The 27,685-nt window shown below is 32.9% G+C and overlaps 1 protein-coding gene across 5 annotated transcripts in view; it reads left to right on the top strand.

The window, feature by feature from the left end:
- The window catches only part of LOC118190773 (SCY1-like protein 2), a 934,165-nt gene that overhangs the window by 696,423 nt on the left and 210,057 nt on the right, over positions 1-27,685 (top strand). For all 5 annotated transcript variants that reach the window (XM_085809944.1, XM_085809942.1, XM_085809945.1 and 2 more), the window contains one exon: positions 10,151-10,311. In XM_085809944.1, the coding sequence (XP_085666070.1) occupies positions 10,151-10,311 (161 nt within the window). The remainder of the gene's footprint in view (positions 1-10,150; positions 10,312-27,685) is intronic.

Below are 27,685 nucleotides of genomic sequence, written 5' to 3'. Positions count from 1 at the left end.
GAGGCTTAATTGCTTTAGGAAAGATGCCTTCGCAAAAGAATTTCAGGACTTAGTTTGCCTCATATTCAAGTTATACATAGAGTAAACTATGAAATTCATATGCAAATAGCCATTTATGAGTGACGAAAGCCAGGAAGAAGTACCAGTATTTACTTGGCCACTGGTGGACATCTTATCTAGTAGTATCCTAAATTAAGTATTCTTTAATTCTAATGCAAGAAATTGGTTTAGTGTAAAGCTTAGAAAAATTACTACGTTGTTTGGAAACAAATAAATCATTATCTAAATTATGCCACCACATAAATTTTTCGTAAAGCTAGAAAAACCAGAATATCTTATATTGTGCATTTATGAAGTATAACTTCATCAACGTATATAAGTGTATCTCATTCACATGACGTATGTTTAATTTTAAAATTTACGTATAAATAATGTTCCACAAACTAATATGAAGTGACAACTAGTTCACATTCAGGAACATGAAATTCACCCTAATAAAATATATGCAGTAAAACCCCCTTAACACGAAAGCGTTTAAGGCGAGAGCTCGTTTAACCTAAACAAAATTTCGTTCCCGACAACGATTTATATGATCTTATAGGAATTTTTATTGGTTAACGCCTATTTCGGTTAGCACGAAGTAAGAAATGTTTTCTAGTTCGTTGCGTTATTAGATTTTTTAACAAAAAAAATGTTTCATATTTTTTCCTGTTGTTTCTCTGCTGAAGCTGCTTTCAGAAATGCTTCTTCGCATGAAATCCTAATAGAACAGACTATATTCTTTATAACATAGCCAGCACGAGTAACGCTGCTCGACAATCCCGATCATCTTTCCAACAATGAACTTTACCCGCGTCAACAATGAGCAGCAAATGCACTTCAGATGTGCTTTTATACGACTGATGTTAAATCTTAAATAATTCTGAATTAATGAGTATAATTACTTTCTTGTCATTTTCTTCAAATGGTCACCGGGGTGAGCTAGTATCTTCTCTTCTTTCTAAAACTCAGCATGACACTGCATACTAAATGAATAACTCCAGTTAAAAGTTAAATACATTTTACTTACAATAAAATATTTGCATAGATTTACTGGACCTTATTTCGGTTGCGTATGAATTTTCATTGCTTTTCATTGCATTTTTATTGAGAGAAAATTTTAACAGTGCTGTTCGACAGTCCTGTAGATAGCGCTTTGGTAACTTTCAGGGCGCGACAACTAGCGTTAAATTGCGTAAATAGTAAGTGAGCTAGCCATGGCCAAGAGGATTGAGACAGGCATAGATCTGCAAACAAAACTAAAAATACTAGAGGAAGTAGACCGTTATGTATTGAAGAAAAGTATAGGATTGCCAAATCTACCTCATCCACAATAATTAAAGATCGTGAAAATATTCTTAATGTTGCTACATTGGGTTTCGGGAACAAATCTACGCGACTTTGCAGTGCTTAAATGCGAAGACGTCGACACTTTACTTCTAGAGTGTTACAACAATAAGCACATTTCCAATGTACCTTTCAGTGAATCTAGAATTCAGTCTGCTCCGCTGGTTTCCTATACCGATTCCAAAAGAGACACGCAGTTTAATAATTAGTGGTTTATGGTGAAGCGATTAATGTTCTGTGATGCTTGCAGTATGGACAAAACTGGACCTTTTACAATCTTTTACCAAGTGGTACCCTTGGAATAAAAGGTGACAAGTGCCATAGTGAAGCACTCAGTAAGCAACGTTTAACTGTTGTCTTTGTATGTAATACAGACAGCAGTGATAAACACCGTACTTGCGTGATCGGTAAGTTTGAGTAACCACGTTGTTTTAAGAGCAACGTTTAGTATAAAGATTAGATTAACTTGCATCTACGCTCACCATGCGTAAGCTTGCATGCATAGTTCATTTCAAAGGTGGTTTCTTACTTTCAATAGTCTAATGGTAGCTGAAATAGGCATGATTTTGTGACATTGTACAAGTGTATGGCCCATAACATACATATTCTGAAAGCAACAAATGTGAAAGTTCACTTCCCCCAAAAATGCAGCAAGTCGTCTTCAGCCTTTGGATCAAGACATTATTTCTCTTATGAAGATATTTTTATCGCAAGCGACTTCTGAGCGCTACAATTCGAGTTGCTAAAATAGAGACGGAAACGTCAATTTGAAGTGCGGTTGATGTAATAAAAGCTATCGCCGCATCGTGGAAACCCGCGTCATCACAACACATATAGAGCCTGGAGATATAAAGACGTTAATCCTGCTGATGAGTTAGATGGTGACAACGATACCACTAGACGACTGGAGTATTCTACAAGACGTTGCCAACACTTGTGTTAGTTTTAAGAAATTTGTCAGTGCATATGACGATGTTGTTGCCTTAGAAAGACGATGTTCAGTTCCAGTGTTCATCTAGGTTTTCAGAATGACTGGGAAATATCAGAAATGCTTGCCACGACAGAGTATCGTAGATATATATTATTAAATAGATTATATATTATTATCATAGATATATATATACATAGATATACGTTAGATTATATATTATTATCATAGATATATATATACATAGATATACGTTAGATTATATATTATTATAGATTATATATTCTTATCATAGATATATATTATGTATCATTAGATCATATATTATTATCATAGACATATATTATGTATCTTAGACATATATTATTACTGAAACCACTTAAACGAAATAATAACACGCATGATATAATATACCGTACTTTAGCTCAAGGTATTGTGTAGTGCTTTTTATAATATAACCATAGATTTAGTTTAATATTTGTACAGAATTATAGTTTATATATATATATATATATAAAACCCATGATGTTGCTGTTAAAATATACCGATTAACTATCACAAGAAAAATGAATTCTGTAAATCGTGCATCTTTTATGAAGTCATTTTAATATTTATTTCTTTTTCTCTAAAATTTACACACATTCCTTAAACACGCCTTTACTCTTGAAACAATTTGAGATAATTTTTAAATAGGTTGAATATATCCTTCATGTGTAAACTTGCATTATCAAACTCAATATTACGATTTAGTGATAATGCAAATAATACGCAGTAAATTTAACTGAGACAGTGCGCAGTCTCTCCAAAGGTATTTCCATTTTGCAACAGCTCAATTTAAAAGCAATAGTAACATATTGGGTGTTCAATTTTTTTAATATAGTAGCAAATAAAGAGCTTCTGCTGAAATTTAATTTTCTTACCCTAAAAATTGATTTTATTCTAGACAATTAACTAAGTCATTTGGTCTGTTTCATTAAGTTATTGGTTTAACATTTGTAAATAAAGTCATCAGTTCACAAACAAACAGCAAATCTCTCGTTGAACTGTTCCAAAATTTTGTCGGAATTTCCATAGAACTAAAACGACACAAATCTACCCACAAACTGCAGCAAAAAAACTGTGGCTATAACAGAATTCATGCACAATTTTACAAGCAAACATATTTATATCTGAAAAGCTTTCAAACACTCTCTACCGGCTTCTAACAATTTTTATAACCCCACATACGGCAAATTGTGTTTATTTGGCATAACACGGGGCAGACGCAATATATTGCTCATCACGTGAAAAGCAGAATAACAGTACTGTTCCAAAAGAGACATCTACTTCCGAAAGAGCCATTTGAATTTCAAACTGCATCAACAGCTCTCTTTTCATAATTCGGAGATATCTATTGGCAGTTCAATATCGCCTTAGTCAACAGCGTTGAATAAAATCATTTATCAATGATTATCCTATAATTTTTTTTTACTAGTGTGTATATAACAATATACTTTTTTAACAACGAGGATATTAGATGTCGATATATAACATAAAATTAGAATTCAAAAAGTAATCGTTCTAGTGATATCTCTACTTGAATCATTCTTTATGATCCATCCTTATTCAATATAAATACCCTTTTTCAGATCTGGTAGTCTCTCACCACTCTCGGTAGATAAGTCAGAGTTAAGAGCATTTATTTTTTCCTAATTCAGCAGTCCTATAAATGTATTATTCTTATATAAAACGGTTTAAAAGTTACATTTTTTAAATCCAGATCTCTTATAAAATTTTTTATTCTCTACCTAATATGTATAAGTTATTTTCTACCTCCTTTCTGCTGCATGCCTTCGTAGTGTTACAGTAGCACACTCGTCCCGTATTTAAGAAGCCCAGGTTCGAGTTCCGGCGAGGCCATTGTACATTTTTCACATTTTCTGCTTAAAATAACCTAATGACTCTACAGTAGCTCCCGAACTAAAAGTTAGTGGATGATGATTCTTCATCACCAGGAATTGGCGATTGAATCCTCTAATCCCCAGTCGGCCTTTAAAAAGGTATTTTCTCCCTCCTTTCTGCATGCCTTCGTGGTAAAACGGTAGCACACTCGGTGCGCATTCGAGAGCTCCAGGTTCGAATTCCGGCGCGGGCATTGCTCATTTTCTTGTTTCCTACTTCAAAAATCCTAATGACTCTAAAAATATCCAAAGGTTGTCTTTAAAATGCCATATATTTTAATACAATTTATACATATGTTACGGTGAAACACCGAAATCTGGAGAATGTCGACTTTCACCGGTGAATGTCAACATTCACATAGTCTCTTGGTGTATGTCCGAAATATTTTCCAAATACTCTTATTTCTGACTTACATCGGTCAATGTCGACATTCACCATGTACTAATGGTGAACAATATTACATTTTCTTCTCCGTAATTCAGTCGCGAATAAACGCACTTGAGACTTGAAATAAGAACTTAAGAACATGAGAACCTAAAACACACAATACATTCAAAATAAGAAAGGAAAATAATAGAAGTTAAAAACTTACTTAATTATACAGTACGTTCTAAATGAGAAAATAAAATAACAGTAATAAAAACTTACTAAATTATGTCATTCAAATCTTATTTATTGCAACAACTTAAACTATTATGGCACTTTATGACCTCTCTTTTCGACTTTCACCAGAGAATATCTGTGATTGTCGACATACACCGGTGAGGGTCCGAATATACAAGAATGTAGTGAAATAATCCGTCTTTCATCGACGTATTTGGTGAATGTTGATATTCTCCTGTGAAAGTCGAAATTCTCTAATTTCCGTCTTTCACGGTAACATATATATATATATATATATATATATATATGAAATGTAATTTCTCATACATTATTTGTTTTGTGCAGCCGGAGCAACAGGAATGAGACAAATTTTGGAATATAAAGTAGTGGGTTTATTTTAGCATCCATCTCACAAGCGTTCTGCTCGTACCTTGAGCAGAAGCCCTACTTATACATATGTGTGCGTCACGAGGCTCCTCCAATCAGCGATATTAATTGAAATCACGAGGTGACGCTATCTTCTCATCAGGAGTGTTCTAAAGGACTTTATGTAATATGACAGATTTATGAGTTTGGCGATTTGGCGGGCGCCAACAGGTTAATATATTTTATACTAAAGAAAGGATTTCGCCAAAATTTAGGAACAGGGATGCAATTTAGGTAGAGAATCGCCAACACATTATTAAGCAATATTATTATAATTTAATTTAATCAATTGATTTAAAAATATCATTACATATATATATATATATATGTGTGTGTGTGTGTATGTATATATATATATAATAGGAAATAGTATAGAGTGTGAACGTCTTTGGTAGTATAAACTTAAATCAAAGTCCTAACAGACCTAAAGCGAATTATCGCTGTGCCAGAAATAACAGCAAAATCTAGAAAAGATTTAAGACAACCTTTTTATTAAAACTGGACTTGAATATAAACGCACCTTTTGTGCTTGACAACATCAACCACCACTTGTGGTGATGTAACTTAAAGTAACAGTCATATTCAGATTTAAAGTAGTAGGCAATCCATTCTTAATTCTAAATTGGACCACTACTTCTCACAGGCGTAACAATTAAATGTCGGCAGCAATAACGCAAAGCTAAAGAATTACAGTCTTATCAAAGCTGGGGAAATCGAGCTGGACAAATCCAGTTAGTCTCGAGACGCAAAAACAGAATCCTAGATTTATGGACTTTCTAACTGATTTGCATTTCCAGTGAAGAAATGGAAAGGGAAAAGATAGCAAAGGCTGAAGATATAGATAATTGGTTAATTAAAATAAAATAACCCTACAAAACTAACATTATAAACATTATCATCGAATTATATAATATACCACCAAAGTTATTGAAAATATTAGTAATTACATTTAAAATGTAGGTGTATTAATATATTATCTCTCTAATAAGTTCAATTCAACAGCAGCAAAGTGACGTATTTGTGTACCTGTTTATTAGTCAGTTTATAATTTTTAATATTTAGTTATGAATTACAAATTTTATCGCATTTTTAACAAACTGCTTCGTTTGCTATGTAATTAAGTTTCAAACTGATTTAAATTTTCACGCATTTCGCGCATTCCAAAAATGTTTCTTATGTCACTAAACGTTGAATCGAAGACTCCCATAACTGGTTCCATCTATTAGCTGCACTACAAAGCTGAGACACACGCACGAGAGTTCAGAATTATAAATTTTCTGATAGCATATATTTATGACCGATTCAGCCTTTACCAAGCGCAAAAAGAACTGAGAACTCGGATTTTAGCTGTTTTCTATAGCTTTCCAATAATCTGTAAACTGTTAGGAAGCACTACAATCATATAAAACAAGATGTGAATTCAACGTGGCTACTTCTCGTGGCTCAATATTTGAAAGTGGTTATATTTGAGGCGAATGTGATAGGTGTTGAAATATAGGCGATTACGCAGGAATTTGGTTTTCTACCAAGTTTTGTTTTCCACGGTCTATGGTTTCAAGAATTTATAGTGCAACTGACATACGATGCCTTGTGGACTTCCATCATAGCCTGAAAATATGAAATCATTTCAAATTTTAATAGAGAGGAATATAAAGCATTTCTACGTCACTTGTCTTTCATCGGATTTTGTAGTCGGAGACTCAAGTATATTTCACTATTTTGTGCATTATGATGGTTTTCTGCGAATTACCTTTGCTCGAAAGCATTAGATATGAGCTGCAGAATAGCGTCAGGATAATTATGACTCGCTACACAGTGAAGCAAGCCAATGTTTCAAATCCTTGGCACTCAAAATGCATTACTGTATGCATAAACTTTAGTGAGAAGGTACGTAATATTTTTCGACGAAAGATATGTGCTTACTGGGACATTCTCATAGACAATCGGCATTTATTCATGACTTTGGAATATCCTAAAGGTTATTTTTTTCTTTATTCCTAACAGGATAGTAAATATGTCGATATGTCGTATTATCACTTTTTGAATACGAGGAATTGCCGCCTATGCAACCATAATATAGCCGAGCCGGTACGAAACTTTTGCAACGCTCGTAAGGCACAATAAGAATAGTTTTACGGTCAGTGAATTCACTGTTGTTCATTCCAACAAAATTTTGATCTAAGCTTCAGAATCTGGAGAATGTTATCTCTGCAAAGCAGTACCAACATCTCTTTCGTTCCATTTCTAGAAGTGTGAATCATTTCTAAAGTCTCGAGAATAATCAATGCACCATTAAATACCTATCACATTTTATCTTGTGCCTTAAACAACGCGTATTAGAATTTCGCATTATTAAAAAAAATTCCTTTATATAAATCATGGTATCCTATTCTAAATTCTGAAATATATTACTTCTTGAATGTTCTAAATATTTCTTCGAAGCACTAAATTAGTACCAAAATGTTCTTCGAAGCGGTGTCCGCCGATAACATCGCGGCAAAAACATCGCGGACGAAAACGTCGCGGAGAAAACAACGCAAGGCGAAAACGTCGTGCTACAAAACATCGTGGGAGAAAACATCGCAGTTTTAAAACATCGTGGTATAAAACATCGTCGTCGAAAATAAAGCGGTTCAAAAACTTCGCAGTTTAAAAACATCGTCGCCGAAAATAACGTGATAAAAAATAAAGTATCTATAAATCATCGCAAGACGATAACATCGCAGACATGCTTTTTTTTCAGGTTTTAATAATTATAAATGGATATTCCCATAATGATTTGTGAGCAAAAGGTGTAAAGAAGGATAATTTTTACTTTCACATTTTTTATTAACTAATAAATTTTTGCTGAAAACTTAAGAAGGAAACTTAAGCATAGAAAATTAAATGCAACTTATAGATTATACTTTTCATGAAAAATTACCAGTAAAAACTTTATAAAAATGATTTATTAATGGCCTTTGTTAGTTCACTATGTCGGTTTAAAATTTTATTAAGTGCTATAAGTTGCATTAATATCCTATGCTTAAGTTTCCTTTTTATTTTCTCAGCAAAAATGTGTTAATTAATAAAAAATATGAAAGTAAAAATTATCCTTCTTTCCATCTTGCGCTCACGAATCATTATAGGAATATCCATTTACAGTTATTAAAGCATGTCTGCGATATTATCGTCATGCGATGATTTGTAGATACTTTATTTTTTACCACGATATTTTCGACGACGATGTTTTTAAATTGCGAAGTTTTTGAACCGCTTTATTTTCGACGACGATGTTTTGTACCACGATGTTTTAGAACTGCGATGTTTTCTCCCACGATGTTTTGTAGCACGATGTTCTCGCCTTGCGTTGTTTTCTCCGCGACGTTTTCTTCTGCGATGTTTTTGCCGCGATGTTTTCGGCTGTAACCCTTCTAAGCAATGATGCAGTATTATACGATTGCCATCCTTTCATTGACGCAAATTTTAATAACTGCCTAACATTTTCAAGCAAGATAAAGGACTAAAAACACATTAATTTATACGCTTCATAGTTATTTGTTTCAACATATATGCTTGGAGTAGTTTATGATTACTTTTAAATCGTGATACGTCTATAAATAAACAATCAGAAACACTTCTGACTCCTAAGTATTTATTCAAGAACAACAAGAAAACCTCATTATCAAATAACTTGAATAACTTCATAGCTATTCGAAACAATATATTGTTTGAACGCTTGTTTATTATTAAACTGCTGTTTGGGTCTTAAAGTAAAATATAGACCAACATATATTACACCAATTATGGATTAAAAAATTGTGCTAAGTGTCTAAACTAATACATAATTTATTATATACTAATAAGGTACTGATTTAAACGTAAATGAATCAATACTTAAACCATTGAACCTAATCGCAGGATTCATGTCAAATATAGCTATATTTAAATGAGCTTAATAAATTTAAATACGTAATAAATACAAAACAAAACTAAAATAGAAAAGTAATAAAAAGAAAAGTTTTCTTTTAAAGGTTAAATATTAAAAGACCATTATGGACTTTTAATGAAAACATAAGAAATAAAAGTGCTGATGTCATACAATCACCAGTAAAGTTGCTACCTCTTATCCGATTAAAGCAAACTTTTACGAACTCTCAACACTCCCGAAATAAGAGAAACAGTAAGCAAAGCATCTTGTTAAAGCATAATTCAGTTTAAAAACCTATGAAAGTGAAAGGAATCAGATCAATGCACTTAAAATAGCATACTGAAAAGGTAAAGTTTTACGAACCAAAACGAACCACTAAGTTCTAAGCTTTACCCCCTTTATACGTTTACCCAAATCTGCAACCCTTTTATACGTTTTAAGATACAGAAATTAATTCAACTTATTCAGAAAGATGTAAATCGGAAGTATAAGCAACATGCAAAGAACTTCATAACGACTGTAAATATTTTAATAACATATCTTAAATTATAGCATGTAGTGCTAAAAGTTCTGACTTAAAGTCTCATGAAACCGAAATTGTAATTGAGAAAAATAGCTAAATTTGACATTTGTTTTGCCTATTAGAAGTTTATATATTTAGATATGTCACAAGATTGAATTCCCTCTCTCATTCTGTCCTGGCCAACATTAGCAGTAGGACGCCAGATTTAAAAATCTATAGGATTTAAAACTTTTATGGTTTTAAATGCAATAATAGCACAGTTAATTAAGCTTATGTTTAAGAATCGTTTTAAGAATGTTGAGTTCAACAATGTAAATTTCTTAAATCACAGAAAGATACAATATACTCATTGATCTGAAACAAAAATTTCGAATCGTCTTCTATGTTTTTTATGCTCCTTCTTTTACTATTTTAGTCATTCTATTTACTTTAGGAAGCATCTGTGTTCTATTTTGAGAAGAGAGTTGCGGAAAAACTGCATAAGCCTAAAAGGAAGGAAACCATCACCGAGATTCTCAGATTCAGCGTCAGGCAGTTAGACCGTCTCAAACACCCAAAGCTGCTCACACTTTATCATCCGATTGAAGAATCCAAGTGAGTAAAAAGTATTTTGCATGAAAGCTAAATTTTTATACCTTAAATAATTGAAAGGATTTTTTCAGAACTTCCATATGCAGAGGAGGTGAGAAAAGCAAACAGCTTTTTCAGTCCAAGGTTTACATTTAAGATTAGCGTTTGTGAATGTTTTTTATAACATCTTTATATCCGTACCATAACAATCGATAAAAATCAAGTAATTATGATTTATTCGATAATGTGTTAAGAATAACGGCAGTGTTTCAAAGAGTTCCTTATGAAACAGAGAAATAGAGACCTGGAAGTTTAATTATAGGGAAAATTCAGCTCTTATTTGGGTTAATTTTGATTAAAAAAATATGGGGCTGTATTCATTTCAATTTCTTTTTTGTCGAATAAACTTTATCTAGGAATATTCATAGATTTCAAATATGTCAGATGAAGCAATGCTACCTAGCGATATTTAATGAAAAAAATAATATGAAAAGAAAGGTTTCATGGTGTAAGATAAGTAAAAATAGTCGAATAAGGAGTTTAGAAATAAAATCAAGTTTGACAACATTCACACTCAATCATTGAAACTTGCTAGGAAGGTCAATATTCATCAAGGATGGAGAATGTCGAATTTCCTGCCTTACATAAAAGCAAATAGCATTTTTTGCAGCATTTCACAATTCTTCTACGTTCACTGATGTATAGCAAAACACTTCGCCTGAGGATTTGACAAATTACTTACTTGATTACATAAATTCCTTAAAAATTTATGGAGTTCTAGAATCTTTACTTACAGAAACACTAATTTTTCATATAAAATTAGTTTGAAAGTTTGCACAATTTCTCAATAATAGAAAAAAGAACGTACGAAAGGATATTACTGTGAATGAGGATTGTGAAAAACAAATATTGAATTCAGAAAATCAACAAAGGGTTGTGAAATGTTTTATTTTAAAAAAATTACGGAATTAGGCTTGTGGATGAAGAAAGCCTTTTCTCATAACTATAATATTGATACTGCACTTTTTATTTCTTGCAAGCTCTTCACGAAAAAGAAAGGAAGTAAATGATTCAAGTTCAAAAATGGAATTAACCAGATGAAATCAGTATTAATGAAATTAAAAGGATATTGGTAAATAATAGAAACTATTACGAAACATCGACCTGAGCTGCCGACATAAATGACGGAATGTGAACTACAAAGCTTCGACCTTTTATTTTCTTGGCATATCGGATAAGTTCTAGGCTTATCAATTTTCGGGTCAGAAACTGGATTACCTTTAGGGATCTCTTTTTGTAATGGAAGTGGCAGGTCTGATCAGAAGGTATTGATTGATCCAATGATGTGAAGAGCCTGAGACTTGGACTGCGAGTAAATGGTAAAAAATGTTATGAATTGGCAAGCTATGATACACTGTCTGGCATCCTAGCAGACGTGTATCTGCTACTGACAGATTTTGATGGAGAGCTGTGCGTGAAATTTGCAGAAGCCAATAGTGAAATTTGAAGAACGTAGCCTGCAGGCCTGGGTATTTTTTCCTGGTTTTAAACTGGCTCTTAGTTTAGAATTTTGAATATATGAAATATTTTGCATAGCAGAACGTTTTGGAGGTAAAGGTTTTCTCGCATTATGTCTAAACTCGTCCGTTGAAACATTTCAGCACTGTAGTGTAACTCTTTATAAAAAAAAGTTTTCGAGGTTTAGAAATTTGTATTTGAAATAGTTCAGTTTATTTTAAATTAAAAGCTACTTTTCTCTCGGGCCTTTATGGTGTACGATTAGCATGTTAGTTCATTATACTGAAATATTTCACATTAGATTTGGAGATAATTAATTTATTTTCAAATTTATTTTTGCTCTAACTTGCTCCTTATCTATATATCTGACACCGAGACTAAAGGAATACACAGAACTTTGCACGAAAGTGTAAATTAATAGAAAGTCTGGTTTCCTTGATTAAGAAACGTAAAAACGTAAACGTTTGGTGTTTTTTTTCCCTTTACTCCATAGTGCAATTTCTTCAATATTATTGTATAAGGAGGGGGATCGTCGAAACCTCAATTCGTGTTAGTTAAATGGTCCTTTTGCTGGAATATTTTATAAATAGTATTTCATTATGAAGCGACATCACGATAAAATCATGAGAGAAATAGGTTTGAATTTGTGAATGATTTAATAGAAAGTTTGTAATATGAGCATATTGCCCCAAGGCAGGCCGGCTGGAATCTCTTCCAGTGACTATAAATCTTGGAGCCTAAGTATCTATTACGCTAATGAATCAGTTGCTAAATATGAGGACTATTAGGAAAGATTTGAGATGATATAAGTATTTATGCATTGGGAAGTCTTGAGCCAGATGATGTATATATGAAGAAAAGAAATTGTTGTTTTATGTTCTGCTAAAAAAAACGAATACAATATCTTGTAAAATGTTAGTAAAAATATAAAGTGAGAGTGGTATGTTATTATGTACAGTACAGGAATGAATCAGAGAATTCAGTGTATGCAAAAAAAATGCTTTAGGTTTAAGATTTCAATCAAATAATTATAATTGCATGTCACATAATACTGACACAATGGTAGGTATAACAAAGTGCTCTATATTAAGTATAGAACATTTTAACGTAAGACATTTACAATAGGTACTACTAAACATCATGACTGTGTAATAGAAAATTGTCATGTTTATGCTAATATGTATTTTGGAACATGTGTGAATATGTTCAACATCAGTAAACATTTTCTCAACTAATACTGTGTAAAACACTATCAAGAACAATTCGTGTATTTATCAGAGTGAAACATAAACAATAAAACAAATTCTAAATACAAGAAAGGGGTTTGCGTTGTGTTTCTAACTATCGGGTAATAACCCGTTCAACTACTATGAATTAAGACACAATAACACTATGTAGTACTATGAATTAATTAATTAAAATTCTATTAGTACTATGAATTAATTAATTAAAATTAAAACAATACAAAAAGTAAGCAAATCAAACTAACGTTTATTATGGGGATAACGAGATTTGGTTACATTACTGATAGTGTCATGATAGTAACAATATTCATTTTAAATATTTAAATGGTGGCTGGTTAACATAATTAGCAGAAGTACCACTAGAAAAAATCACATACGTTTGACCTATTAATTATAATCATTATAATCATTAGACCTATTAATTATAAGTGGGGGCTCCACAACCTTACAGGAGTAAAATGAAACTATTCCCACAGAAACTTGAAATACATGTAGTTTGTTCTATACAGGGTTATCGACTTTTTTACCAATCGGGCTTTCAGCATATCTGTCGAAATAAAAAACAGGGGTAAGTAAAAATGAAATCAACGAAAGCAAAACATCAAAGACAACGTCAGGCTCCAATTTCCCATCCTGGACAGTACTTCCATCAGGATGGTTCCGAACTTCTCCCTTTTCCACAGGCCATTTAGGGAATGAGGTCACAGGACTTCTTATTCAGCAACCGTCTCCATATTCGGTGTCCGTGCACTTCTCAGAAGCTCTCTCATGTCAGCCATGAATGCGATTGAAGCTGGTAGCATATCTTTCAAAATCAGACCGGCGCTGCTACTCTCCACGCTGTACAGTTGTGAACTTTCTATATCACGCTCTCCGTCTCTCGTCTCAACTGCGCATCAACTTTAGTACCTGGCGAAATCTTGAAAAAATTGGCGAATTATGGTGATCGGAAGAACGCCAAGCACAGCAACCCCAAAAAAGAAATCTTTACGGGAAGGGGTTTCCCGACTACCAGCTTTAGGCGGACGATACAGTTCAACAGTGCACCCCTCAAGGCTACTCCGTTGGGTCAACCGCCTCTCTGCTGAAAGAAGGGGGGAACATTAGCCTCACCCGCGGTACAACACCACTATGGTAACCATCCTATCCGACGACTTTTCACTCCCCATAAACAAACTCCCCATAGAACATCTCTCTGCTAGAGATATCAAAGCAAACAAGGTCCCGTTTACGATAAAACTCCAGATGGTGAAGAAATCAGCACATCTGGTGAAACGCTTGGCAAAAGAATTTCGGGGTGCAGCAATCCCCAGATAAAGGATTCTGAGAAACGAATTCCCGGCCGACAACTTTCGATGTGAAAAATTACAGAACCAGTAAATAGATTTTCAATACAATAAACGAATTTATTACAGTAAGAATTAAACTATTATTTAACAATTTCATTCATTTCAGTTCAGTTCAGTTCATTAAAACGTCAACACCATATAAATTCTTTCTTCAGCAGAAATTAAGTTCACACTCATTATCCAGATTGAGTTTCAATTACAATAACTATTAATACTAACTTCAATTACAACAATAATTCAATTACAATAACTATAATTACTAACTTCGATAAACCACAAGTCAGAAAATATGAATTCGATAAACTTTAATAGAAAGAGGGGTAAAAATTAAGTTACCTCAAGTAAAGTTTAAAAAAATAACACACCCACCAAAGGTGCAACAATAAAACTTTGAAAAAAACCTTAAGGGTAAAAAACAACAAAATACAAAAAACAAGTAAGCTTAAGTCCCTAAACTCAATTAAAATAACATCAACTTAAATAAACTTTTAAATTTTCTTTTAAAGCAACCAAACCTAAATTTAAAGTTTACAAAAGTTAGAGTTTAAACTTGCAACCAACTTTAAACAACTAAAGCAAAAATTAATAACTTCAATTACTGATCAAAATTGAATTAAGTAAGCAAATAACTTAAAGCTTGAAAAATAATAACAATTAATACATAACAAAGGCTATGAATCTGCAGTGGAGACGGTAAGAAAAGGTAGTAAATCGCAGAAAGAGGCTCCCAGACCTGGGCATTTTTCTAGCCTTTACACGGTTAAATGCGCCTCCCGAAAAGAATCCAAGCCAGCACCCCTAGACACGTGAGTCTAGGAAGTGGATGTCCAAGTAGGCATAACCTTCATCTGGTCAACCCACTGGAGCAAAATGTCACGCAGTCAAACTTTAAAGCACACACATCAATGGTGACCGGCAATGGCGGTCATATATAAAGAGAATGAAGTCAGGTCAAAAACTGTCCCCCAGTTTTGAGCAAGAGGGAAAAAAACCTGCAAGGGCAACCTTCAGCATTAAACCGTGTAATGTCCCGACAACCAGGGGCCAAAAATGGCAGTGTCTTACTGTGAAAGTTCAGGTCCCCGCTGAGCCTGAACTTACCACCGAAGAATCGATGGTTCTAATCACTGTGAAGACTGATTTTGTACCCCAGGATCGGAGTCTGTCTCAGCACAGGTCTTGGCCAGAATGCCGGAGTTGCCCCCAGTCGACCCCTGGGAGGGAGTATGAAGAAGCAATGGGAAACTTATGCTAAGTGTGCACATATTTTCATTTCTGAGCATCGATACAAAAGACGAGTAAAGGCCTGCAGCTTACGTTAGAGCAAACACAATTTTGCTTTGATGTTTATAAGTTTTTTACAGCCAAACATGTTTCAAGAGAAGAGCTACAGCTCTGAAATTATAGATCATGATGCAAAAAATTATGATTGAAGTTCCATACGAAAAAACTGCTTTGTATCGCGTTTGAAAAAAAAACATAAGCACTAAAAGGTTTAACTATATAGTTATGGCTAGTAGTTTCTTATATTTAAAGAATGGTGCATCTGAACATAGTGCCATCCAGTAAAATAGGTACTATAGACCGTTGGCCTTTCCGAAACTTATCGATAAACGCTATTTTTAATAAAAGTGATTGCAAATTCAATTATTATAACATTCATTCAAATGCAGCGTACAACGTTTGAAACATCTTGTTACAAACAAATGTTGAAATGGTCTCATGTCATCCATATTATCCAGATTTAACTCTGTGCTTTTTTGTATAATTTTTCAAAAATTTCAGTCATGTATTTGGGAATGCAAAGACAAAATCCACTGAAAAAATCGTCATATCCGTCGAAATAAATCTTAAGGATAAGAATTTCTTGGCCTTTTCTGTGCACGTTTTTCTGTTCATTCCAGTAATCTGATTATTTGCAGACGGTCTGAAACAATGCGTTGTTTTCATATAATTTAGGAAAAAAACTTTCTAGCTCTCAGTTACAGATTAGTAATCGATAATTAAATGGTAAGGTTAAGTTTATGAATAATTAAATATAGGGATAATCAATTCTGCACTTCAAAAATAATGATTGCTTTACACACTTTTTGAATATTAATATTTGAAAAAGATATTTTGTATGTTTGTGAAAAACTAAAGATTTGTGCTACTTTGTTCTGGTCTTCTCATTTCGATTTTATTCTATATGTGTGGTATAAATATCTGTTATGAATAGAAATTTAGAGTAAGTGAAAAAAGATGGCTGCTCATTTGGCTAATATTTAGACGTATTAATAAGTTTATGGAATTTACAAGTGACTAGGATGTTAGTAGATAGATATTCAGTAGTGATCAAATTAGGTATTTACTTCATAGCATCTAGGTTATATTAAAATATTTCATATTCCAGATTCTACTATCTTATTATGCAATGGTTTCTTAAGCATTTGTCAGACTTAACTAACTTTGAAATTTCGTTAAGAAGATTACGTCCGAAAGAATAAAACTTCTTTCGAATTTTCGCTGTAGAGTGTATAAGGTATTTCTCCAGACTTCTTAGCGTGCCTTTGTGGTGTGGTGGTCTGCACCCTGGGTGCGCATTACAAAGGTCCGTGGTTCGATTCCCGGCGAAGGCATTGCTCATTTTTCATGTCTTATGCTTCCACAGTACCTAATGTCTCCACAAGTTAACCAAAAAAGGAAAACCTGGTGGTTTACCTTTAACTGCTCATCAGTATTTGATCATTAGACCCTTTTTACAGTTTCCCCCTATAATTAACCATTCATAGTAAAGAATTACATCTACTCTAAGAATTCCACTTTTCCTGAAATTTGCCAGTTTTCTTTAATAAATCTAATTTGAGTGTTTCCTGATTACCTGAAGGTCTTTGATTAACGTACTTACTGAATTTTATGCTCGTCTTCAACATTTAGAGTTAATTTTAGTCTTACTTCAATATTTAGCGATGGGTATCACTTACACCTTCATAGAGATCTGAAATAATAATTTAGCAGGATGCTCTTTACTTTGAGTAAAGAAGGACACAAGTCTTTTATTGAAATGCTCTGATAATGCTTTCGGTTCAAATGGTTATCAAACAAAGGTTAATAAGCATAATTACATATTTATTAATAGTGTAAATATTTTTTAAATAGCTTTATCTAAATTTTGAAAAACTACTTCAACGTGAATTTCTTGAAGTATTTATATATTCACAAACTCGCTATTAAAATCTATGAAGTATAATATATTGATTCTAAAATTCTTCATGTCATCATTTAGAAAGGTTACAAAAACTCTCCTTCAATGATTAGTAATAAAATTAGGAATTGCTTAAAGCATACAGCTTTAAAACATCGTCGCAGTTCCTTATTCAAGTCTTTGAGCGAAACTGCTCTATTATTATTTATTCATTCTTGAGATTTTAAGTAATGCAGAGGCGAGTCGTTGTAATCGTTAAGCAAGATTAATGGAAATTCAGGTCGAATTCCATTAAAACCTCCAGAGCATAACTTATGGAGTTTTCTTAGGACACACTGCGCTAGTTCATTTTACTGCAGTTATTAATCCTTTTTTTAGTTACAACAGAAAGGAAGATGTCTTATTAAGTCTCAAACCAGTTGCATTCTGAGCCTTCATCTAGGAAAAATTAATGGCTACGGTTTATAGGGAGAAACATTAGCGGAGAACTTTCTGCTGCAGAGCCGTTAAAAGTCGTCGAGGCTTCTGGGATTTTTAGAAGATATTCTATGTTTAGGTTACTGTATTATAGCCTAGATGAAGAGGTTTTCTTGTTTCACCTTTGTCACCTTTTCCAACAGCTGGATGAAGACGAAGTATTCTGGAACTCAGATTTCCTTTTCAACTGAAGTTATTCTTACTCTATTCGTACATGTAAGAATTTGGAACGAAAGAATAGATGCAACTACTTGCCACTGAAAGATAACGTTCTGATTGTCCTTTCATGATATTCTTTTACTATTCTGATGCGTTTAATATGAGAATAGAAATTCGTCACTAGACGTAACTGCGTAATAATTTTAACATAATTAACTACCGTGAAAGATTCTTTCTAAAAATGTATACTTTAAAATCATTTAATTAAAGCACTGTATAATTGTATAGAACTTGAAAGCAAAATCTTTGCTATCTCGCGTTTATATGTTATTTCTCTCTTGCATTACGTGCAACGAATATTTTAGATTTTAATGAAGAAGCTCTTACCAATTTTGAGATTTATTTGTATGTACCAGAATCAGAAATACAGCGCTAAAGTTCTTATTTTACTTAAGTAATAATGGCACTCTAAGCCTCATACTTCTGCACGAAACGCATAATATAATAACTATCAGGTATCTAACTAAACTAACCTAGACTAACCTAGAAATATGCGCATTTTACCTTAACAACGCAAGAAGACGCGTTGGATCCGAGATCAAGCAGCGTCGATCAACATATTAAAATATCAAAGATTAAAGCATTAAATGGATCATTTTGATGCCGGACTTAGGCTTAAAGATTAACTAGATGATTTTAATGCCCGAATATGGGTCAAGGCATTTAAATGAAGACTTCAAATTTTATGTGTCTATTTGCACTGAAACAATTCGCTTTATTCATGTATGTATTTGCACAAACTACCCAAACAAATGTTATTAACTATCATATATACATATTACCTAAACTTGTCGAATATGTTTTAAAATAGCGACTAATATACCTCTTTTTGGTACATGATTGATTCAATCTTAAGAAAAATATGTCTAGCAGTCCCTATTGATAATTATATTGGTAAATATATGTTGGTAAATATATGTTGTAAATATTTAAGAAATTTTTTAATTTATTTTGAGCTTAAAATAATTCACAGACGCCACTTTGAAAGGAAATGTTCCTGATTTAATAGCATTTTATTTTGATACCTCTATTTTCGTCTTCTTCAATATCTGTTTTGCGCCAGCTACAACTGATCAACATCCTTAAATCATGGCGCTTTTGTCAGTTTAAATTGTGTTTTAAAATTTCTAATGGTTTTTACAGATATATGTGACGTATTATCCATATAAATTATTAAAACTAAAAATAATTAATTTTCTGAACAATATAAAAGGTTTATGTTTTATTTTAATTAACTCAGTTATCTTATAATTTTGTCTTCTTTTTAACTTCTACATTCTTTAATTTCCAATAGAAATCAAATTTTCAGAGGCTGCTTGGCAGCGTAGGCTGATCGTCGCTCTGCTTTAAATTTTCTGTTGCACTTTACGTTGCCGAGGTAAATTTCTACTTGCCGAATTTCTTCTCACGCGCTTCGTCAGGACTGAGTAAAGGTTTAGGCTAAGATTACTAATTTTGGTGCTCTGGAGTTTATTTGCTATGAATTTTTCTACGCGCAAGTCAGCAGAATTTGGTTCCTGTTCACGTTTTCAATGTAATCGTAAGTTCAACATAATAATAAGTACTTTTATTTAGCCTTTTATCGTAGTGGTGATACTTTAACTGCGATGTTAAAGGGAACGAAAGATCACCCGGCAGTTTATTACTGTTACAATGGTGTCCTGGTAGTTTAAATAATTTATTGTAATTAAACAGATTAACGAAACAGTAATCATCTCAACCCGAATGTAGAATTGTTGAGCAATGGTATTTTTTGACTAGCAGTAGAAGCCACGCGAGTTTCCCGACAATGCAAATTCTTTCCTTAAATGGATTCAAAGAAAAGGCAACATTTTTTGGCAGTTTTAAAAGTCATTTACGGAAAAGATTAGAATTTTGGCAAAAGAAGATGTGAGGAAGTATGTCTTGTTATTGGAGTATAATCTCTACTAATAATACACGCATCTCAAGTGATTAACTGAGAGATTTCCCTTTAAGGTCATATGTTTAGTTAGATGTATTAAACAATTTAACTAGATAAAAAAAAGTTTCGTTCCTACAAAATCCAGTTTATAGATCTCACTCTTTCACACTCCTGATAAATTTTGTATACATATTCAAAAAACAAATCTTCACCTTTTGCGCGCAGTAGAAAGTATAAGAAATATCCATTATTATTATAAAAACCGAAATTAATCTAAACCTTGGTATTCCATTTAGTTTTGTTGTTTCTAAAAATGAATATTTCCTAGCCGCTAGCCGAGCAGTTATTATTATTCTGCATGCGCTTATGAGATTATCAGTAAATTTGAATTACCCTTGATTTTAATTGTGTTCTATTCCGGATATTGGATCCCTTTTTATTCCTCATTAACCATGTAGGAAATTGTGTGTTTATTATTTATAAGTACTTAAACTGAGGGCTTTTTTTATTTCAAGAGAGAGCGTGTTTCTGGCATCGCGTCACGACAAAAAACCCTTCTGAATCCATTTCCATCCATTATAAATCCATTCAGGGAAAAAGGAACCCTTAACTATATCCTTCAACTTTGAGATTATTTTCTCCTTCATTAATAAAGTTCGTTGTTCTGTTTTTACAGATCCTCTTTCAGAATTTTAATTCATGAGGAATTTATTACATTTTGTTAGTGGTTTATAAGAAGTAATCGCAGAAAAAACGGCAAATTTCGAGGAGTAGTCCGGATATAAACTGCAAAATTTCGCTCAATTCTTTCTCGACCTAAGATTTGTAAAGTACCTTAAGTTAAATAACCATTTATTATGCTATTGATCTTTATTATAATTTCTTCCATCTGTATTCCTCAGTAAAATATAAATTAGATTTAAGAGCATTCAAATTGAGGCTGTTTGAATTTTAGAGTGAGAGAGCTTTTGGCACTCGAGTCCGTTGTTAGGTTTTTTTCCAGCTCTGTATAAAAGTTATATTCCGGATTTTGCATGTCGCCTAGCAGATTGCTTTAAACTTACGCGCCGGTAAAATACTTTGCCAGCTCATTTCTTACTTTACTGAATGTGTTTATGAAATTTTTTGCTATTTAATTTGAATAGCCAAGAGTAGTGGTTTGTTTGTAGCACAAGTTGTGCCATTTATCTACGTTTCAGACAAAATAAAAGGTTATTTAAAACATTCCTCGATACTAAAACGATACGCAACAATAATTTGCTATCTTATCTACAGTATCTGCAAGACTTAACGTCAGTTTCCAGATCAATAGCAACGTTACACATTTATGTTAACTATTTCGTGGCATCTGTGTATTCGCACTAAAATTTCCTGGGAAAGCAAAGTAGAGGAAGGAAGAAAAAAATTCTAGTTTCGCAGCAGTAATTGAAATAAATAAATGTCACTATATACTTTTAATGAATCAACGCCTGAAAATATTTTAAGCTCCTTACTTGAGAACAAAATTTCCATTAAAGTATATGGCAACTTATCGTGTATATTTATATGTATGTAATAATAAAATTCCATAGTCAAGAATACACTTAAAATTCTAACTGTATGTTCTTTTCATTTTTAATGGCGACGTTCTCTTATTTGAAAGTACGTGGAATTAAATCCACAGCCCCGTAGTTGTTTTTCCCGCCTTTTCTACACGTACAGTTATAGAATGTTCTGGAGATATTTAAAGCGAATTGGATTGGCTGACGAGGCTGACGTCATTTCTTTGAAGCTCCGCCTTTCCAGAGGCTATAAAAGGACTCGCAAAAAAATATCGGGGGCTTTTTCTTAAATGTCACGATGCAGTAAACTTCATACAAAAAGTTATTAGTAATTCTTTTTATTTACTCCGGATATCTGATTTTGTAACTGCTATTTCTCCTGAATAATAATAAATGGATCCTGTTTCTTAAACTGATCGTCTGATAATTTAAGCTACGACTACATCTATATTTCTTCAACGATCTATTTATTCTGGACAAAAGCTGATACATCACATGTATGTATGTGTGTGTGTGTAATATTATACATACATAAATATTTTTAACTACGTGAAATGTTTTCAAATTTAAGAAATTTATGTTAAATTTATTTGACGGTACTAAAAGGCAACAAATGTAACTTTGGAAAGATACGTCTCCTAATACTCCAGAAATCTACTAAAACTAGGGGTAATAACTTGAGATTCAGGTTAGATTTTGGAATACGATTACTGAACAGAGAATTTGAGCATGAAATCTAGTGGGCGATAGTAATAAATTTATTAAAATATGAAAATAATTTAGTATTTCAAGCAAAAATTAAAACTGGAACGGCAAAAATCTGAAATTCGCGAGTATTCTCGCCATTACCCAGAATAAAAATGGTATTTGCGACATCATAGAATATCAATGAAAATTCACAAAAACGATCACGAAAAATCTCTCGTCGACAGTGTTACTGTCATAAGTATGAAATAAATTACCAGCCTAACAAGCTTTGGAATTTCTTTTTGTAGATTTTATTCTTATATCAAAAAGGGGAAAACTGATAATTTTTCCATCGCTGATCATTGTTGATTTTTAGAAATTCTGCCATCCCATAGAACCTTTCTTTTATTTAAAACAATTACTCGGATTCTCAGTATGCTCACATCGAATGCATTTCCTCTCCTAAGAATAAAATACATTACTCAGTCTTTAAAAATTATACATCGGGACATAGTTCTTAGTAAATTTATAATATCCCTTGTCAATGAAGTTTAGCAATGTTAGCCAAATTACGAAAGTGTAAATGTCTCGCTTTAAAGAGTATGAATCTTACGTCAGAAAAAGGAGAATTAATACTTATTCCATCCTCGTTTCGTATTGATCGCTTAGTTGCGCACACCAAAATTAGTCTAATATCTTATTTAGTAAGTTAATTAAATTTTCTCGAAATCCCTCTCACTCATCAAAATCAATCATTGTTAGCTAATAATAACGCTGAGTTAGATTATAAGAATAAAATTGAATTAGATCACTAATATTCTTCAAAAAATTTTATCTCATGATTATTCGATTCTTTCTTTCGTATTCTGTTCAGCGGCCGAGCGGTATCGCTGAACACTGGTAGTTCGGTTTGAGGTTCGAATCTTGCGAACGGGCTGGCTACATGTGCGCTTCGTGGTTTTCCCCGTGTGTAACGTGCATACGAGCCAGTTTTCCTTAGAAAATTCTTCACAAAGGCATCTCTCCCCTTAAGGCAGATATCCCTCGATTGATATGCCGTAATCAAATCTGGCATTATAGTTACTTCTTCTTTTATTACTTATGCTTAATTTTTCTGCTAAAATCAAATACCTCAGTCAAAACAACACAAAATACGTTTGTTCCGTGTAATAAAGTGGAGCATTCCAACAGTTTTCAAGATGCGCAGAACATTTTTACCAAGCCACTTAAAGTTGAATACTGCCTAACTCTGCCTAAAGATTTCTTTAGACATCTAAGCTAGGATGTGTGAATGTTATTAATTACACTGAACAACAAAATTTAACTTTTTTCTTCGAAATTCACGCTGATTCACGCTCTTACGCTGATTTCTAATCTTCTAACTACATTTTTCTACCAGGAATTACTTTTTAAGTAAATGACTTTTCAGTTTTTGGAAAACATATTGTTATTTTCCACGTATTACTTAAATATATAGCTCGTGTGTGCTTTGCCATATTCAAATAAGCAAAACTAGCCTTTGTTAATGAACACATTCAGCTAGCTGCGTTATTGTCCTTAAGATTAAAAGGATGGAATGCTTCAGAAAAGGTAAAAAAATGTGTAGAGTAGAAAAAATTAGATTTAAAACAGGTTTCCAAGAAAGAATATTGTTTTAAATTATAATTATTACCTTAAAAACTATATAGTTGATATTTTTGAGTTTTTACCTCTGACGCATCCCTTTTGGGGACTAACATCTCAGAATTAGTTTTTTAGAGTTTTATTTACATTTACAAAGTGTTTTTGTCGCTTTTATATTCCGATGGAAAGGTTCTTCAAGCTCGTGACTTAAAGATTTTAATTTGTTAGAGAAAAAATTAAAAAAGATTTTTAAGCCGTTTGTTACACCTCTATCCTTTGTAATTTCTCAGAAGTTTACAAGTACGATTTTGGTTATTATCGACCGTTAGAAGTTTATTATTATCAATTCATAAGATTTCTGTTCATCATTTAATGTATTTATTTTATGTACTTTCAAATCAGAGGCAACTTATCAGTTCTTATTCTTAGAGTAAGAGAGATAGTGTCATAAATTTGACTTCATAAATTTTGAGGGAATTTGATTTTAGGAAAAGAAAGTCCTCTTTACTTTAACACATTCTAAAATTTTTAGTTAGTAGTTTTGTAAGGATTACGTTAATTTTATTAACAGTTAAATTTTGAGTTCAAGTTCCTTTCCTATCGATTCATAACTTCAACTTACTACCACTTCCGGCCAGAACGTAGTTTTAGAATCGCGTCTGAATACATAATGAGGAAGAGCGGTATTTAACCGCGAAGTTCTTCGGTCTTAGTGAGAGAGATACCAGGTATTCTGGCTGCACGCGTCTGCTTTTTTAGGCTATTCTCTAGTAAGCTATTTTCACGCTCAGCCGTACTTAGGTCCTTGATAACTTCGCAGTCTATTAACGTTAAGGGGCCAACTCTGTTAGAATTTTGATAGCTTCGGCTATACCTCTTTAGTTTAGGTTAGTTTAGTATTATTCTTAGTCTCTTAAGTTCAAAGCCCAAGTGCCGGCTTTATTGTACACTCCAAGACGGAGTTTTGTTAAACTTTAGTTGGAATAATAAAAGATTAGTTTATCCTTCTATCTTGTTGTTTCCTGTTACACAAACTCAAGCTATTATTTGCTTCACTTCCAACAGTAACTTGAAATTAAAAAGTAAGGAACTTTTCAGTTTTTTTAATTAAACCTGCTTTGTGATCAAGCAGTGGCAGGAGAATGAATGTAGATACAGCTCATGAGCTATATCTTTTATATATATAATTCATATATATCTATAATTAATTTTTCTGAAACCGGAATTTTTTAATATAACATATATTTCTGCCCTTCGTATCCTACTAATGAAAACCAGAGGTTTAAAAAAATCAAAATTATGGTTCAAAGAGTAGAGTTTTAATTTTTTTACTTCACTCAGTGCTTTTGATAATTTATAAAACTGAGCAAAATATTCAGACTTTCATATGATCATCTGGCGTGTGTAGCAGAAACGACACTGACGTATAACCACTTTTCTTAGCAAGCAGACCTCAAGAAGTTTTTCGTGAAGTCCTAGAAAGACATTCATTTTTCAGAACTATGATGATTCCCCGAAACTTCACATAAGGAGTCTATACTCTTAAAGTAGACGAAAGTATCCTTTCTTGAAAGAAGAAAGTATTCTTCTTGAAAATCTAACTTTTTCTACTTTACATATTTTTGTACCTTTTTCTGAAACATTCCATTATTTTAATCTTAAGGACAATATCTCAGCTGAATGTGTTCATTAACATTAGTTTTGCTTGTTTGAATATGGCAGAGCACACAGGAACTATATGCTTAAATTAAGTGTGTGTGTGTGTGTATGATTATGGCAATGCCTCGAGGGCTATCTGCCTAAGGGAAGGGATTGCCTTCGTGGAGGACTTTCTAAGGAAAACTGGCTCGTATACACGTTACACATGGGAAAACCAGGTTAAATTAAGAATTTCTTTGGTGCGTCTTTCTAGGGAAAGAGGTTTACGTTGGAAAAAAATCTAATGTACACATCGTTCTAAGGATCCTAATATTGACTTCCTTGTAAGGTCTATTAAATTATACACATTTATTTGCTGAATTCTATTCTTCGAATTGTTCTGACTTAATTAACCGACCCCTGAAGGCAAGTAGAGAATGACATCAAAATTCGCAAATTTTGAAACTAAATATCCTGGTCAATTTTGTCGTACTGGAGTCAAATTTCTTATAATTGTATTTCTTCATAACGAGTATAAACTTTTCCAAATATACGTACAGGAACCGTGAGACCGCATTAAAACTTAGATTTTGTTATTTGTCGAAAATTTATATATTTTTTAAATTAACATTTTCAAATCATGAATATTTTCGTCATCTAAAACATTTCTGTAACTGGAAGTATATGACTACGGCCAACGACTGCGAAAATAAAAGCCGATATGTACTTTTAAGCCGGGTAAGAAGGTGGGTACATATATATCTATATGCACGTTTGGTATTTGCCGATTGCAGTGAGAAAGGGAGGTGCACAACGAGTTGCTACAGCACTACCATATAAAATATTTCAGCGTTCTACGGGTAATTGTTTTTGAGTTATGCGAGATACATTCACACATAGATACGTACGTACGTGCACATACGTAGAGACGTCATGAAAATGTTCCTTTTGAATCCAGTTTAAAGCCATTTTACATTCCGTTTTGGAAAAAAGATCCCTTTATTCTGTCGGTAAGCGCATTGCACCAAAACGAAATCTATCCAGGGCTAAGCCATCTAGTAGCCCTTTCGCTCCAGAAGCGAACGAAGCTCCAAGGAACCACCGTTATTAATATATAGCGATCACACAGCCCGAGACAGAATTGACAGCACACATACAGTTCCTGTCCAGCCTGAGTCCTGTGAAGGCAGCAAATCTTCCCCATACTGTCCACTCCCAATATATGAACGTGACAAGTAACCAGCTTGAGGAGGTGTTGATACGTTTAGATATCACGAGAAAAAATTGTCCAAATGGATTCGGGAATGATCAAAATTTATATTTCTATTGAACGATGACACCCAAAATTCTTCTCGATTACAATAATTCCATTACTTTGTACAAGGAAGTAAAAGCTATGGAAACTTATCAAGCAGCCAGCTGTTCGTCTGGGTTTAAACTCGGATCTAACTACGAGGTATTTAGAGGCTTTAACCGCTCAGCTACTAAAAGGCCTTTACATGCACAGAACCATAAGCAATATTAATTAATTCAAACTGTCTGGGAGCACTTAGTATCGAGGTTAAGAAAGATGCAATGGTATAGAACAACTCCATGGTGTAGCAATTTTAATAGCTAACAGTGTAGTTAAAAAATCTAACGTGGGAATTAATATGATAAAAGTTTCACAAATAATCTGACTATGTATTATGATTGCACATATCAAACACATGGTTTTCAAGAAAAAAATTCTAAAGCCATGTTATGTCACATTAAAAGTGACAACCTATTTTTCTGTATGTTCCAATTAATTACCGTCACAAAACGGCGTTTATAAATACTGTTAAATAAAACGTCGTGGTTTGATACTTTTGTTTTTTATTAGATTCTTAAGATAAACTCGTTTTCTATGTGCTAACTTTATTAGAATCACAAACGTTTGCGACAATAACAATTCAACAGTTTTATCTAATATTTGAAAACCCTACGCTCAGGAATTTTGTCATAGCCTATTCAAGTTTTAAAACCGTATTGTT

Source organism: Stegodyphus dumicola, chromosome X2 (assembly GCF_044657685.1).
Source record: "Stegodyphus dumicola isolate Sdum_Otavi_A_Nest chromosome X2, ASM4465768v1".
Lineage (NCBI taxonomy): Eukaryota > Metazoa > Arthropoda > Arachnida > Araneae > Eresidae > Stegodyphus > Stegodyphus dumicola.
This window is presented reverse-complemented; position numbering and strand designations above follow the sequence as displayed.